Consider the following 12,292-nt stretch of genomic DNA (forward strand, 5'->3'; position numbering starts at 1 on the left):
GACCCCTCCAAAGGCAGACGCTATCACCAGGCGGCAGTTCTCTCTCCCTCCTGCCCGGCCACACTCGCAGGCTCACCGCCGCCTCCTCTTCTATTTATTTTTCTTTCTTTTTGCAATACTGAGGATGGAACCCAGGGGCATTCTATCCACGAGCTATACCCCCAGCCCTATTTTTTATTCTTTATTTTGAAACAGGGTCTCACTGAGTTGCAAAGGGCCTCGCTAAGTAGCTGAGGCTGTCTGCGAACCCGTATCCTCCTGTCTCAGCCTCCCCAATGCTGGGATTACAAGTGTGCGCCACCACGCCCGGCCCTTCTCCTCTATTTAAACCAGCCACCCCGGTCCCCACCAACACACAAACAAAGAACTCGGCAGCTACTTTGAAAGACAGTCTGGGAGCTAGGCACATGCCCATAATCCCAGGACTTGGGAGGCTGAGACAGAGGACTGCAGGTTCAAGACCAGCCTCAGCAATGTAAAAAGACTTTCAGCAACCCAGCAAGACCCTGTTTCAAAACAAAAAATAAAAAGAGCTGGGAGTAGGGGTAGAGGGCCCTTGGGTTCAATCTCCAGTATCACAAACATGCAAAAACAAAGTCTAGCAGCTCTGCACAAAGGCTAACCCCGTGGCCTCACCCCGAGATATGCTCAAGAAGACGAGGACACACATTTACGCGCAAACCCGCACACAAGCAAACTTGGTAACCACCGAGCAAACTGGAGACGTGGCTGAAAGGTACACGCTCACCCAGCACCCGAGAGGCCCTGGCTTCCATCCCCAGCAACCAGCCAACAACTCCCAAAGTGAAATGACCACAATGCCCGCCCGCGTTGAACGGAAAGAATGCGAGCTTATCCACACTGTGGAATATTATAAAGCCTTGAAAAGGAACAAGGCACCAGCGTGGGCCTTGGCGCGGGAGGACTCTGCAATCGTGATGAAGACAAGAGTAGATGTGCCACAGGCTTCGACGGTGTCCAGGGCAGGCCGACCCGCCGGCACCGAAAGCAGTGAAGGGTTTCCAGCGGCCAGGAAGGACAACGCGGAGATCCTTCTGGGGTGGTGTCTGGATAAACTTGGGAATAAACTGAAAATGACTGAACTATGCCAGGCACGGTGGCACAGGGTTGCAATCCTAGTATTCGGGAGGCTGAGATAGGAGGATCGCAGGTTTGTGGCCAGCCTCAGTGAGGCCCTCCACCACTAAGTGAGACCCTGTTTCAAAATAAAGAATAGGGCTGAGAGTGTACCCCCCACACAAGAACATCTTTGTCATCAAAAGAAAAATAAAGCCGGGCGTGGTGGCGCGCGCTTGTAATCCCCGCGCTTGGGAGGCTGAGAGGAGGATCGTGGGTTCGCAGCAAGCCTCAGCAGCTTAGCGAGGCTCTCAGCAAGTTGGTGAGACCCTGTTTCCAAATAAAATATAAAATAGGTCTGGAGGTAGCCGGGCGTGGTGGCGCACGCTCGTCATCCCCGCGCTTGGGAGGCGGAGACAGGAGGATCGCGCAGGTTCGAAGCCAGCCGCGCTGGCTTAGGAGACCCTGTTTCCAAATTAAAAAAATATATAAAAATAGGTGTGGGAGTGTAGCCCGGGGGTAGAAGGGCTACCAGGAACCCCAGTACCACCAAAAAAATGAAATAAAATAGGTGTGGCGGTATCGCTCGGAGGTAGAGGGCCCCTGGATCCCACCCCCAGTACTGCGAGAATAAGTAAATAAAGAAATTAAACGACTGAGCCGCGCGTTTCCAACGGGGAACTGCAGGCACCGTGAATCCTCCACGAAGAAGCTGCTATAGGGAGAAGTACTCTAGCCAGGGAACCGAGGGCTGGACGAAGCAGCTGTGTATTTTTTCCTACGAGCGGTAAAAATAGTAAAGCGCTGTGTGTTAGAAACGTGAGGAGAGTGAGGCACTGAGCGACCCACTTCCAAGCGGAAATCCGAACTTTTGTGTACGGGTACGCAGATGTCAGCGGAGAGACAGAACACGTTTTTAGAATACACACAAAACGCCAAGTGTCACTGTCCTGGCAGACGGACTGAGGCCAGAACGTCCACCTCGGTTTCCCCGGGTCTCCCCCCCGGGTGGCGAGGCCGGGGCAGGGCTGCTCTCGGGAACACGCAGGGGCTCAGGCCCCTCAGCGAGGCTGGAGGAGCTGGGGCGCCTCCCTCCCTCTCTCCGTAGGTCTCCAGAAGACAGAGGCTTTGATTTCATTTTCCTCTCTAGAGGCTGGGTGGGGTCAAGGTTTGAGGTGTGTACAGGATTCCAGCTGTGAATCCTGGGTGATTGAAGGCCCTGCTGCCCAAGGATGGGACCCTCTATCCCCACTCCAGCCCTTCTTACTTTTTTCTTTTGCAACAGGATTCCCTGGCCCTGCCTCAACTTCCCCATCTGCACCTGTTAACCTAGGACCGCGGGCGTGGGGCAGGGTGGTCTGTGTACAGCATTATATTATGGAGGCCCACGCCGGTCCTCCTCCGCCTCCCAGGAGCCAAGGATCAACACCAGCTCCTCACCGTGCCCCCGGGGCTGCTTGGTCCAGTTCCCGGCAAGCCTCTGCCTAGAACTGCTGGCACACGCCGTGCCTAGTGACCGCTTGAGGAAGCCGGGACAGCGGAGAAACTGCAGGTCTGCTCACTCAGTTCCTTGGTGATGGTCCAAGGAATTCTGAGCCCAGGGGTATTCTACAGCCGAGCGACAGCCCGGCCACCCCTTTCTTTTTCTTTCTTTTTTTTGGTAAACTTTTTAACAGGGTCTTTTGCTAAGTTGCAGAACACCTCACTACACTGCTGAGGCTGGCCTCGAACCTGCGATCCCCTGTCTCAGCCTGGCAAGCACTGGGAATGGCAGGTGCTGATTTCCGGCCGCTGTTAGGATTCTTTCAAAAGCGACAGGGAGCCGGCTTGGTGGCTTGTCATCCCAGTACTTGGGAGGCTGAGTCAGGAGGACGGCAGGTTCGCAGCCAGCCTCAGCTACTTAGTGAGGCCCTCCGCAACTGAGACCCTGTTTCAAAACAAAGGACAAAACACGGAGCTGGGGGCGTAGCTCGGACGTAGACTGCCCCCAGCCTCTGCCACCAAAGCCGCTATCTTTGGTCACCTGCGAAGAAAACTCCTGGACAGAAGCTCAGAGAAAAGTAGGGCTTCCTTCCCTGACAGGGGTCAGGCAACATTCTCTGACTTTTTTATTTTTATTTTCTTTTGCAGTACTGGGAATGGAACCCAGGGCCATTCTACCTCCATGGCACACCTCTAGCTCTATTTTTTATTCTTTATTTTGAAACCAGGTCTAAGTTGCAGAAGGCCTCACTAATAAGTAGCTGAGGCTGGCTGCGAACCGCTTTTTTTTGGTGCGGACTAAGTACAGCAGATTGAACCCAGAATCATTCTACCTCTGAGCTACATACACCCCCAGCCCGCTTTACTTCTTATTTGGAAATGAGCTCTTGTTAGGTGGCTCAGAGTCCCGTGGGGTTGCTAAAGTTGGCCTTGAACCCGCGATCCTCCGTTCTTAACCTCCCAAGTAGGGATCACAGACATGAGCCATCACGCCCGGCTCAGACAAGGCCCGTCTTGTCAGCCTGTCGTCCTGGGGATGCAGAGGTCACCGAGCTGGGGCTGCCAAGGAGGGCGGTGGGCGGGCAGCCAGTACCCGGGGTCGCCCGCCCGGGCGCCCTGCCTGGGAGGCCCGGCTACGGGGCGCGCTCTGACGCACCTCGCTGGGCCCTGCGCAGCCGTGGCTGGCAGAGGGCGGGGTGGCTGCCTGCCAACCAGGAAGAGGTCAGCAGGCTGGCCCCTGTCCAGCCCTGCTCGTCCAGAGGGCAGGGAAGGCCCCGGGGCCAGGCACCAGCCCGGGTCACACGGGTGCCATGAGCCAGGTATCTGGACTCCCAGCCCAGGGCTCCTGCTCCCTGGCGCTGGACACTGGGCACTGGGCAGGAGCGTGGACAGACGCAGACCCCACCGGGGCAGGGAAAGGCACGTCTAGCCAAGAGCCGTTAGGAGATTGTGCAGGGAGGCTGTGGGTGACAGCTTGCTCAAGGGCCCAGGGGTTGATGGAACACCAGGCAAAGGTTGACCAGCCAGGGCAGCCACGTGCACCCCAAGACAGACCCCAGAAGGTGGCTTAGCAGTGTGGTCACCCCAAAAGCTCAGCGCCTTTCGCCGGGGCAGAAACCCATTTCCACAAGCTGTCCTCGCAGCCAGCAGGAGAGAGCGGAGAGCCAGCGCCTTTACTCTGTCCCCGAGACACACGGACCCCGGCCGCCGCCTCCTGGCAGACCCGGCTGCTTCTTGAGCATGGGTTTTCTGCCCTGCGCCTGTCTGGCAAGAAGCCCCGGCACTCAGAGCCCTTAGGGAGCTGCCGGCCAGGCCTCACCGGTGGCTGCCTCCAGACATCAGGGCCCCAGGCGCCCATCTGTGATGGTCCCCAGACGCGCAGAGAGAAGACAGTGCAGGTCACCTTTAGAGAAAGGTATAGAGCCTGAGAGAGGGGTTGGGGGCATCTAAGCCCACGTCGAGGGGCCGGAAGACGCCTGTGCCAGGAACTCTGGAAAGGGATCAAGGTCAGACCTCCTTCCCAGCTCCGCCTGGAACTCAGAAAACAGACCGCACTGTTTCTACTCAAAATACAATGACCTGCTTGCCTCACTGGAGAACAATTCCTCTGGCCCGTGGTCCAGATGTGACCGGGCTGGGCTCGGCCCTCCAGTGCTCAGCCTGGCCAAGGCGGGCGGGCCGCTTTGATTCTGGACTGAAGGCCTTGTGTTTCCAGGCATTTGCACTGAAAATAGTTAAAACCCACCGGGCGTGGCAGTGCACACTCGTAATCCCAGCACTGGGGAGCCTGGGCAGGATCATGGGTTCATGGCCAGCCGCGGCTACTTAGCGAGGCCCTTTGCAACTCAGTGAGACCCTGTTTCAAAATAAAGAATAAAAAACAGGGCTGGGGTGTAGCTCAGAGGTAGAATGCCCCTGGCTTCTATCCCTAGTACTTAAAAAAAAAAGTTGGGGGGGGGGGTGGAAAGAAGATAGTTTAACTCCCGCGGGGGCATCCACATGGGGAAACAAGGGGGGAAGGGTGAGAAAAGGACGCGGCGCAGACCTAGCGCCCCAGTGCGCTGGCGTGGGAGCCCTCAGCTCACTGGCCGCCAAACTCTGCTGCTGCCCGGAGCTGAGGTGTGGGGCGCCTGGGCCCTTGGCTGGGGGGAGATGAACCCCCCCCACCCCCGGTCTGCGGCTGTCCACCCCCCTGAGCCTCTGACGTCATCCCAGGAGACCCGCCGACCCCTGCTGAGGTCCCACGCACAGCAGCCAGAGGCTTTAGTGGGTAAACACAACCCAGGCCTCTCGTGTCAACTCCCTACCCCAAAATGAGGGACTATGGCACACTGGGCCTGTGGGCCCGCACTGCTCAAGGCCCACGCCCACCCCTGGGCCGCTGCATCACACGTGGACGCAATGCGTCTCCCAGATGTTCAACTACCCCAGGGCCTTCTTAGGAAACAGGGTACCTGCTACCGTGACCAGGTTGAAATGGGGTCACGTTGGAACAGGGTGGACCAACGGGGGCCTTACAACCCAGGCAGAGCTAGGAGGGAGGTGCCGCAAGCCAAGGGCTGAGGGCGCCCACCAGGCGCTGGAGGCTCAGGAAGGACCCTCTACAGAGTCTCACGAAGGCCCTTCCGACCCTTGGATTCGGACTCCTGGCTACCAGCACCATGAGAGGACGTTCTGACTGTATCAAGCCACCCCACTGGCGATGTTCTGATGGGAGCCGCAGGAAGCCAAACCAATGCTTCCTGGCTTCCCTCTCCCCAGAACCCCCCATGGCTGCCATCTCCCTGTCTAGATCGCAGCTTTGAGTCAGCCCCGCCTGCCCTCTCCCAGCCCGCGGATCCTATTTCTGGCCTCCGTCCCAGGGCGGCCTCCCCGACGTGGCCCTGGGCTGCCCCGGGACAGGATAGCGGGCCCGTGCGCCGCAGTCAGGCCAAGTGTTTGCAGAGTGACTACAGGAGGGCCAGGAAGCCCACTCACCGGGGCTTGTCGCCTCCCTCAGCCTCGTCCACTTCATCTGCGCTGCAGGTGGCGCTGGAGTCGCTGTCCTGGGGGGCGCCGGAGCCCTTGGCGGGGGTGGCCTTGGCGCCTACACCCTCCTTCTTCTCGGACTTGGGCGGCCCCTCGGGGCCGGCCTCTGTGCCCTTGGCCGGGGCCTCCTCTTCCGCCTCCGTCTTGCACTCGCTCTTGATGGGTTTGACGGGCTCCTCGGGGGCCACCGTGGGCTCCACCGGCTTCTCGGGGTCCGCCATGGGCTCCTGAGCCGCGGGCGGCTTCTGCTCCTCGCCGTCGGCTGGGGGCGCCGTGGTGCCAGGGGCCTGGTCCTCGGCTTCCTCCTGCTCCTCCTTGGGGACCACGGCAGGGGGCGCAGGGGGCTCGGAGGGGGCTGCCGGGGGCGTGGATGGGCCGCTGGCTTCGGGGGCTGGGGCAGGCTCAGCGGGGGCCGGAGTGTCCTCGGGTGGGGGGGTGGGCGGCTCAGCGGGCGGCCCTTCTGGGCCGAGGGCCACCGGGGGTTTGGGTCCATTCTGCCCCTTGTCCTTGGCGGCCTCTGCGCGTGGGGAGGGGACACTCTCCGTGTCGGAACTGTTGTTGACGGCGGCTGCGTGGGGCAAAGACAGAGGGTTTGAGAGGCCAGGGGTGTGCCTGCGTGTGCCCTCATTTTGGGGGTCCCCAGGTTCTGTGCTCCACCCCAGCTCCGCCCCTCGCTGCTGGCACTTGTGGGACACAGAATCCCTCTCAGGCCTCAGTTTCCCCATCTGCAGAGAGGGCAGCGGCTCCCGCGTCCCAGAGAGGGTCAACCAGAGAGAAGGGCGCAGGGGAACGTGAGGGCGTCAGAAAAGACGGGGCGCAGAAAGAAGGGGCCGGCACCCACTCCTGCCCGGCCTCTGGGTCTCAACTCACCCCCACCCTTTTTATTTTTTTGGGTACTGGGGATTGAACCCAGGAGCATTCTACCTTCAAGCTACACCCCAGCCCTAGTTTTTATGCCTTATTTTGAAACTGGGTCTCACTGAGGTGCAGAGGGCCTAAGTAGCTGAGGCTGTCCTCGAACCGCGATCCTCCTGTCTTGGGCTCCCAGGTACTGGGATTTCAAGCCTGTGACACCCTGCCCGGCAGCCACCCATTTTCTATAAATCTGGAAAAGGCACTCGGAGGCGGCATGCATGGGGCCTCTGGCAGGAGCATGGGGACCCTGGCGTCCCTGCCTGGCCCCCAGCCGCCCCCTAGACGAGAAGCTGCGTGCGTACCTGGACCGCTGCTTTCTCCCCTGGCCACCTCGTTCGAAGAGGCATTTAGTGCTAGAAGAAGGAGAACAGTTAGAGGCCGGAGGCCGTGCAGGTGGGGCTACAGAAGCCGCTGCTGGCCCGCCAGCCCGCCAGCCCGCCATGCTGACCGCCTGGTCAGCAGGAACGGCCTGGACAAGGGAGACGCCAGTCCCGGCCTCTCTGGGTGATGGTGGGCCCAGGCTCCTGGGACCCCTGGGCGGGGCTTGGGGTAGAGAGCCCCAGGAGCTGCCAGCGGCCTCTCTGCCCCCGAGGAGGCCCAGCCTCCCTGGCTTCTTGTGCTCCCTCAGAGCAGGGCCATCCCTCTGCCAGTGATACTGGAAAGAGGAACATGGCGGTGTGGGCTGTGTTATCAGCTCCGCTCTGAGCTGTCCACACAGGACGTTTGAACCTCAGTGACTCTGAGAACAACACTCAACGGCCATTGAGGAAATCAAGACGGAGTCTCCTCAAGCCGCCCGACGCCTCCCATTCTGTGATAACAGGGATGGAACCCAGGGGTATCCTACTACGAGCTACGCCCAGCCCAACTTTTTATTCTTTATTATTATTATTGTTTTTTTTTTTACTTTTGGTGTTACTGGGGGTGGAACCCAGAGGCTTTCTACCTCCGGGCTGTACTCTCAGACCTATTTTATATTTTATTTGGAAACAGGGTCTCACGAAATTGCTGAGAGCATCACTGAGGCCGGCTTCGAACCTGTGCGATCCTCCTGTCTCAGCCTCCCAAGTGCAGGGTTACAAGCGTGCACCACCACGCCTGGCTTTATTCTTTATTTTGAAGCAGGGTCTCACTAAGTTGCAAAGGGCCTCACCTAGTAGCCGAGGTGGGCCTTGAACCTGGGATCTTCCTGTCTCAGTCTCCCAAGTACGAGGATTACAAGCGTGGGGCACCATGCCTGGCTTACTAGGCACATTAAAAAACCCACAAAACACCAGCTATGAGCAAAAGCACCCAGGGTGCTGTCCCTCCTGGCAGGGCTCCGCCAGGCTGCCAAGTCTGCAGCCAGGGCCCAGTGTGCCTGGGCGAGACGTGAGCGGTCTCCCTTCCCTTAGCCTCCATCTGTGAGAGGGGGCATCAGGAGGCCAGCCAGGGCTTTCCGCACTGCTGTCCTGGGGACCTCCATCCATAACCACAGTCCTTCAGCGTCAACGCCAGCCCGAAGCCTGGCTCCCCCAACTCACACGGTGGGAGGGGACTGGGTTCCCACCCCTGGTCTCCTCCTCGGCTGCCCACCCAAGGCCCGGATCAGGATTTCCGAAGGGCCTCACAGCCCGGGCCAGCCTTGGGTCAGGGGCCTGACCGTTTGGACTAGAGAGGCCCAGGGTAAGTGAGGGTCCGGAACCAGCCCCAAGACCCACGCGGGCCTGGGAGAACCACGGCAGAAGGCCCGCAGACGCTGCCCAAGCCGGGCACTGGCGGGCTGGGCCCACGCGCTGGCGGAGCGCAGGTCTATTTACGGGTCTGGCTCGCAGCTGCGCTCCCCACGCTGACGGGAGCCTGGGAGATTAAACCCAAAGACAGGCGGAGACCAACAGGAAGGAGCCCCGGACCGGACAGGTGGCGAGAGGAGCCCGTCCCATCTCCGAGAACACGAGGGCTCTGCTGGGGTCCTCGGGCCAGGGGACAGAGGGAGAGAGGCGGGCCGGTTGCTGGACACCGCGCTGGGACCCGGCTCGGCCCAGGGGGGAGAACTCAGCCGGCACTGGTGTAGGGGCCACGGCTCTCTGACCCACGTGGCCACCAAACAGGGGCAGGGCGAGGGCCTCGGTTTCTCAGACTCCAGGAGACACCAGAGTATTTACTAAATAAAATAATCCCACAACTTTTGAAGTGTGTATCCATCGACAGATAGGTTCTGTTTATGCCGGTCTACTCAGAAATTAGTTCTGGTCAGAAAATGACGTGTGCCAGCCAGGTGTGGTGGGGCACGCTTGTCATCCCAGCATTCGGGAGGCTGAGACTGGAGGACTGAGGTTCGTGGACAGCCTCAGCTACTTAGCAAGGCCCTCCGCAACTTAGTGAGACCCTGTTTCAAAATAAAGAATAAAAGAAGGGCTGGGAGTGTGGCTTGGAGGTCGAATGCCCCTGGGTTCCACACCCAATACTGCAAAAAAAAAAAAAAGAAAAGAAAAGAAAAGAAAAGATAAAGTACGCAGGGCCTTTGGAGAGACGCGTGACATCAGGCGGGTGGAGAGAGCTTACAGTGTCAGCCCTGACCACGGGGTCGAGTGTCGCCCTGCCCGCGGCTGGTGCCACCCTCCCTCCCGGCCAGGCGGCCCACTTCCAAGGAAGCCCGGGGCTTGGGGTCCCTCCCACCGCCTCACCTTCGGCCTCCTCCGCCATCTCCTCCTCGTTCCCGCTGGCCCCCGAAGCCTCCATCTCCTCATCCTCCGCCACGGGCGGGAAGGCAGTGCCCTCGCTGGCCGCGGCCGGCGCCTTCTTCTTCTTCCTCCGTGCGTTCCTCTCCTTCTCCTGGGGCGCAAGGCGGCGGGGTCAGGGCCAGGGCTGTCCGCCCGGGGACTCCCTGTGCCTGACGGCACGCCCGCGGCGGCCAGTGTGCCAGAGGCTATTTTTACCGGGGGCTTTATTCTTCCACCGTGTCCTACATCTGCGTGCCCCGGGCACAGCCAGGCCTCTCTGTCCTTCCTGGGCAGCCATGGCCCACCGCGGCCTGGAGGGCCTCACTGTGCTGGCTAGGGCGGCCACCGCGCTTCCCGGGATCCCTGCCGCCTCCGTCCTGCGTCTATGCACGGAGAGCTAATAAATGGATAAATCTCTTCCTAATCTGTCACCCCGCCTCCCCAGGTTCAGAAAGGCCACGGCTCAGAGAGGCAAGGACGCTTGCCCGGGACCACACAGCTCGGGAGGGGAGGCAAGGGGCCCTAGTCGAACCCAGGGGATTCTACTTCCAAACTCTACCCTCAGCCCAGTTTCATATTCTTTATTTTGAAACAGAGGCCCCCTAAGTTCTGGAAAGCTTCACTAAGGAGCTCAGGCTGGCCTCGAACCTGTGACCCTCCTGTCTCAGCCTGGGCTTACCAGTGTGCGCCGCCACGCCCAGCAAGGAGCCCCAGACGTGTCCCCCTTATCCCTTCCCCGCACAGCCTCAGATGGAGGAGATTACACAGGAAAAACAGGCGAGGCGGGCCGGCCCCAGCTCAGCGGCCGGGGCTCGCAGATGGGAGAAAGGGTAACCCTTGGCCACGGGGAGAGGGAGTCAAACCTCAGGACCGGCCGTGTGCCAGACGTTACATAACAGGGTCGAGCCGGGGCCAAGCCGGAGCCTCCTTCCTGACGTCCTGCCTCCTCGCTTAGGACCCTCCTTTGGGCGCCGGCCAAGGGTGGCAAGGCCCCGGACTGGCCGGCCAGCAGTCTGGCCACCGCGACCCTGGGACTCCCAGGTCCTGTCCTCTTCCTGGGGACAGGAGGGCATTGGGGTGGGGGTGCAAGCCCCAGGTCGCTGAGTTCAGGCGCATGTCCAAAGCCTTAAGGGTATACTCAAAGAACAGAGTGTTCACCTGTAAGGGCAGCCTCAGGCAGGATTGAAGGCGCAAGCTGAGCCCGGCTGCTGGGGCCGTCCCTGCTCTGCACCGGCCTGCTCCTTTGAGGAACCCATCCCTCACCTCCTGGTTGCCTGCTTTCCCTAGGGGTCCTGCCGGGACTCAGGTCCACCCACCTGCATGCCGCCCAGCCAGGGGGACGGAAAGCACCACCTTCCTGCTTGGCTGTGGCTTCATCTAACTAGACCAGCACCCTGACTGGCACCAGAGTCCAGAGCTGGGTGGGTGGCCCTTCAGCCCCGATATCCTCCCCGGCTCCCCACGGTCCACTAAAGAAACGCCCAAGCCGGGCATGGTGGTGCATGCTTGTACTTGGGAGGCTGAGACAGGAGGATCGCAGGTTCAAGGCTAGCCTCAGCAACTTAAGGGAGGTCTTCAGGAATCTAACGAGACCCTGTTTCAAAATAAAAAATAAAAAGCCGGGCGTGGTGGTGCACACTTGTAATCCCAGCATTCAGGAGGCTGAGACAGGAGGATCACAGGTTCGCGGCCAGCCTCGGCTACTTAGTGAGATCCTTTGCAACTCGGTGAGACCCTGTTTCAAAATAAAGAATAAAAATTCGGGCTGGGGTGTCTCTTGGAGGTAGAATGCCCCTGGGTTCCATCACCAGTACCCCCCCCAAAAAGGCTCTGACCTGGAATGCGTGTGCCACGCATACACATGTGCAACCACCCCTATCTGCCAGGAATCAGGCCCTGCATAAGGCTGCTAGAAATACAACCACTTTCACGCACGCTGGCCGTGCCCTGGGCTTGTTCAAGCATCATATATAAAACACGCCACTCTCAGGCCTCAAAGGCAGGCGCCACCTCACCCCATCCCACAGGTAGGGAACCGAGGCACAGAAGACAAGTCTCCTACTCAAGCCCGTAGGACCCAGAGCCTGGATTCGCACCCAGGAATCCGGGGCCCAGTCAGGGCCACTGGGTCAATCCACACCCAGACCTTCCATGGAGGGCGGCGGGCGGCTCAGAAGCTGTCGCGGGAAGGGGACAGCATGGCTGGCCTTGGGCCTCGCTGGGCCTCTCCTTAGACTACCTTATAGTTGAGGGGACTGAGGTGTTAAGTGGGTGGGGGCAGCAGGTGGGGAGCGCTGGATGGAGCCCGGGACCCAAGAAGGAGCCAGGGTGGGTGGGGAGCAGGAAGGTTTCGATGCTGGGGACTCAGGGTCCCCGACCTGGGCGCACAGACACCGGCCTCCCTTCCCAGCCTCGGCGGGGCTGGCACTGGTGTTCACTCCCAGGGCCTTGCCAAGGAAGGCAGCCCCGCTTAGGCAGCCATGATGGGGAGGTGGGACAGGACCCCCTTGGGCCCAGAAGGTGCTCGCAAACTACGCTCTGCGTGGGCCGGGAGGAGCGTTCTCGCTGCGAAGGCACCCCTGGCCCCT

The 12,292-nt window shown here is 60.2% G+C and overlaps 1 protein-coding gene across 3 annotated transcripts in view; it reads right to left on the bottom strand.

Moving 5' to 3' along the window:
- NCOR2 (nuclear receptor corepressor 2) overlaps positions 1 to 12,292 on the bottom strand; it is a gene marked incomplete at both ends in the record, with an annotated part of 118,931 nt that overhangs the window by 28,526 nt on the left and 78,113 nt on the right. For 2 of the 3 annotated variants that reach the window (XM_080717516.1, XM_080717515.1), the window contains 2 exons: positions 6,037 to 6,655; positions 9,669 to 9,816. In XM_080717516.1, coding sequence (XP_080573642.1) covers positions 6,037 to 6,655; positions 9,669 to 9,816 — 767 coding nt within the window. Of the gene's footprint in view, positions 1 to 6,036; positions 6,656 to 7,304; positions 7,356 to 9,668; positions 9,817 to 12,292 lie in introns of all 3 variants that reach the window. The other variant, XM_080717514.1, reaches the window with a different exon arrangement.

Source organism: Muscardinus avellanarius, assembly GCF_963383645.1.
Source record: "Muscardinus avellanarius genome assembly, chromosome: 21".
Lineage (NCBI taxonomy): Eukaryota > Metazoa > Chordata > Mammalia > Rodentia > Gliridae > Muscardinus > Muscardinus avellanarius.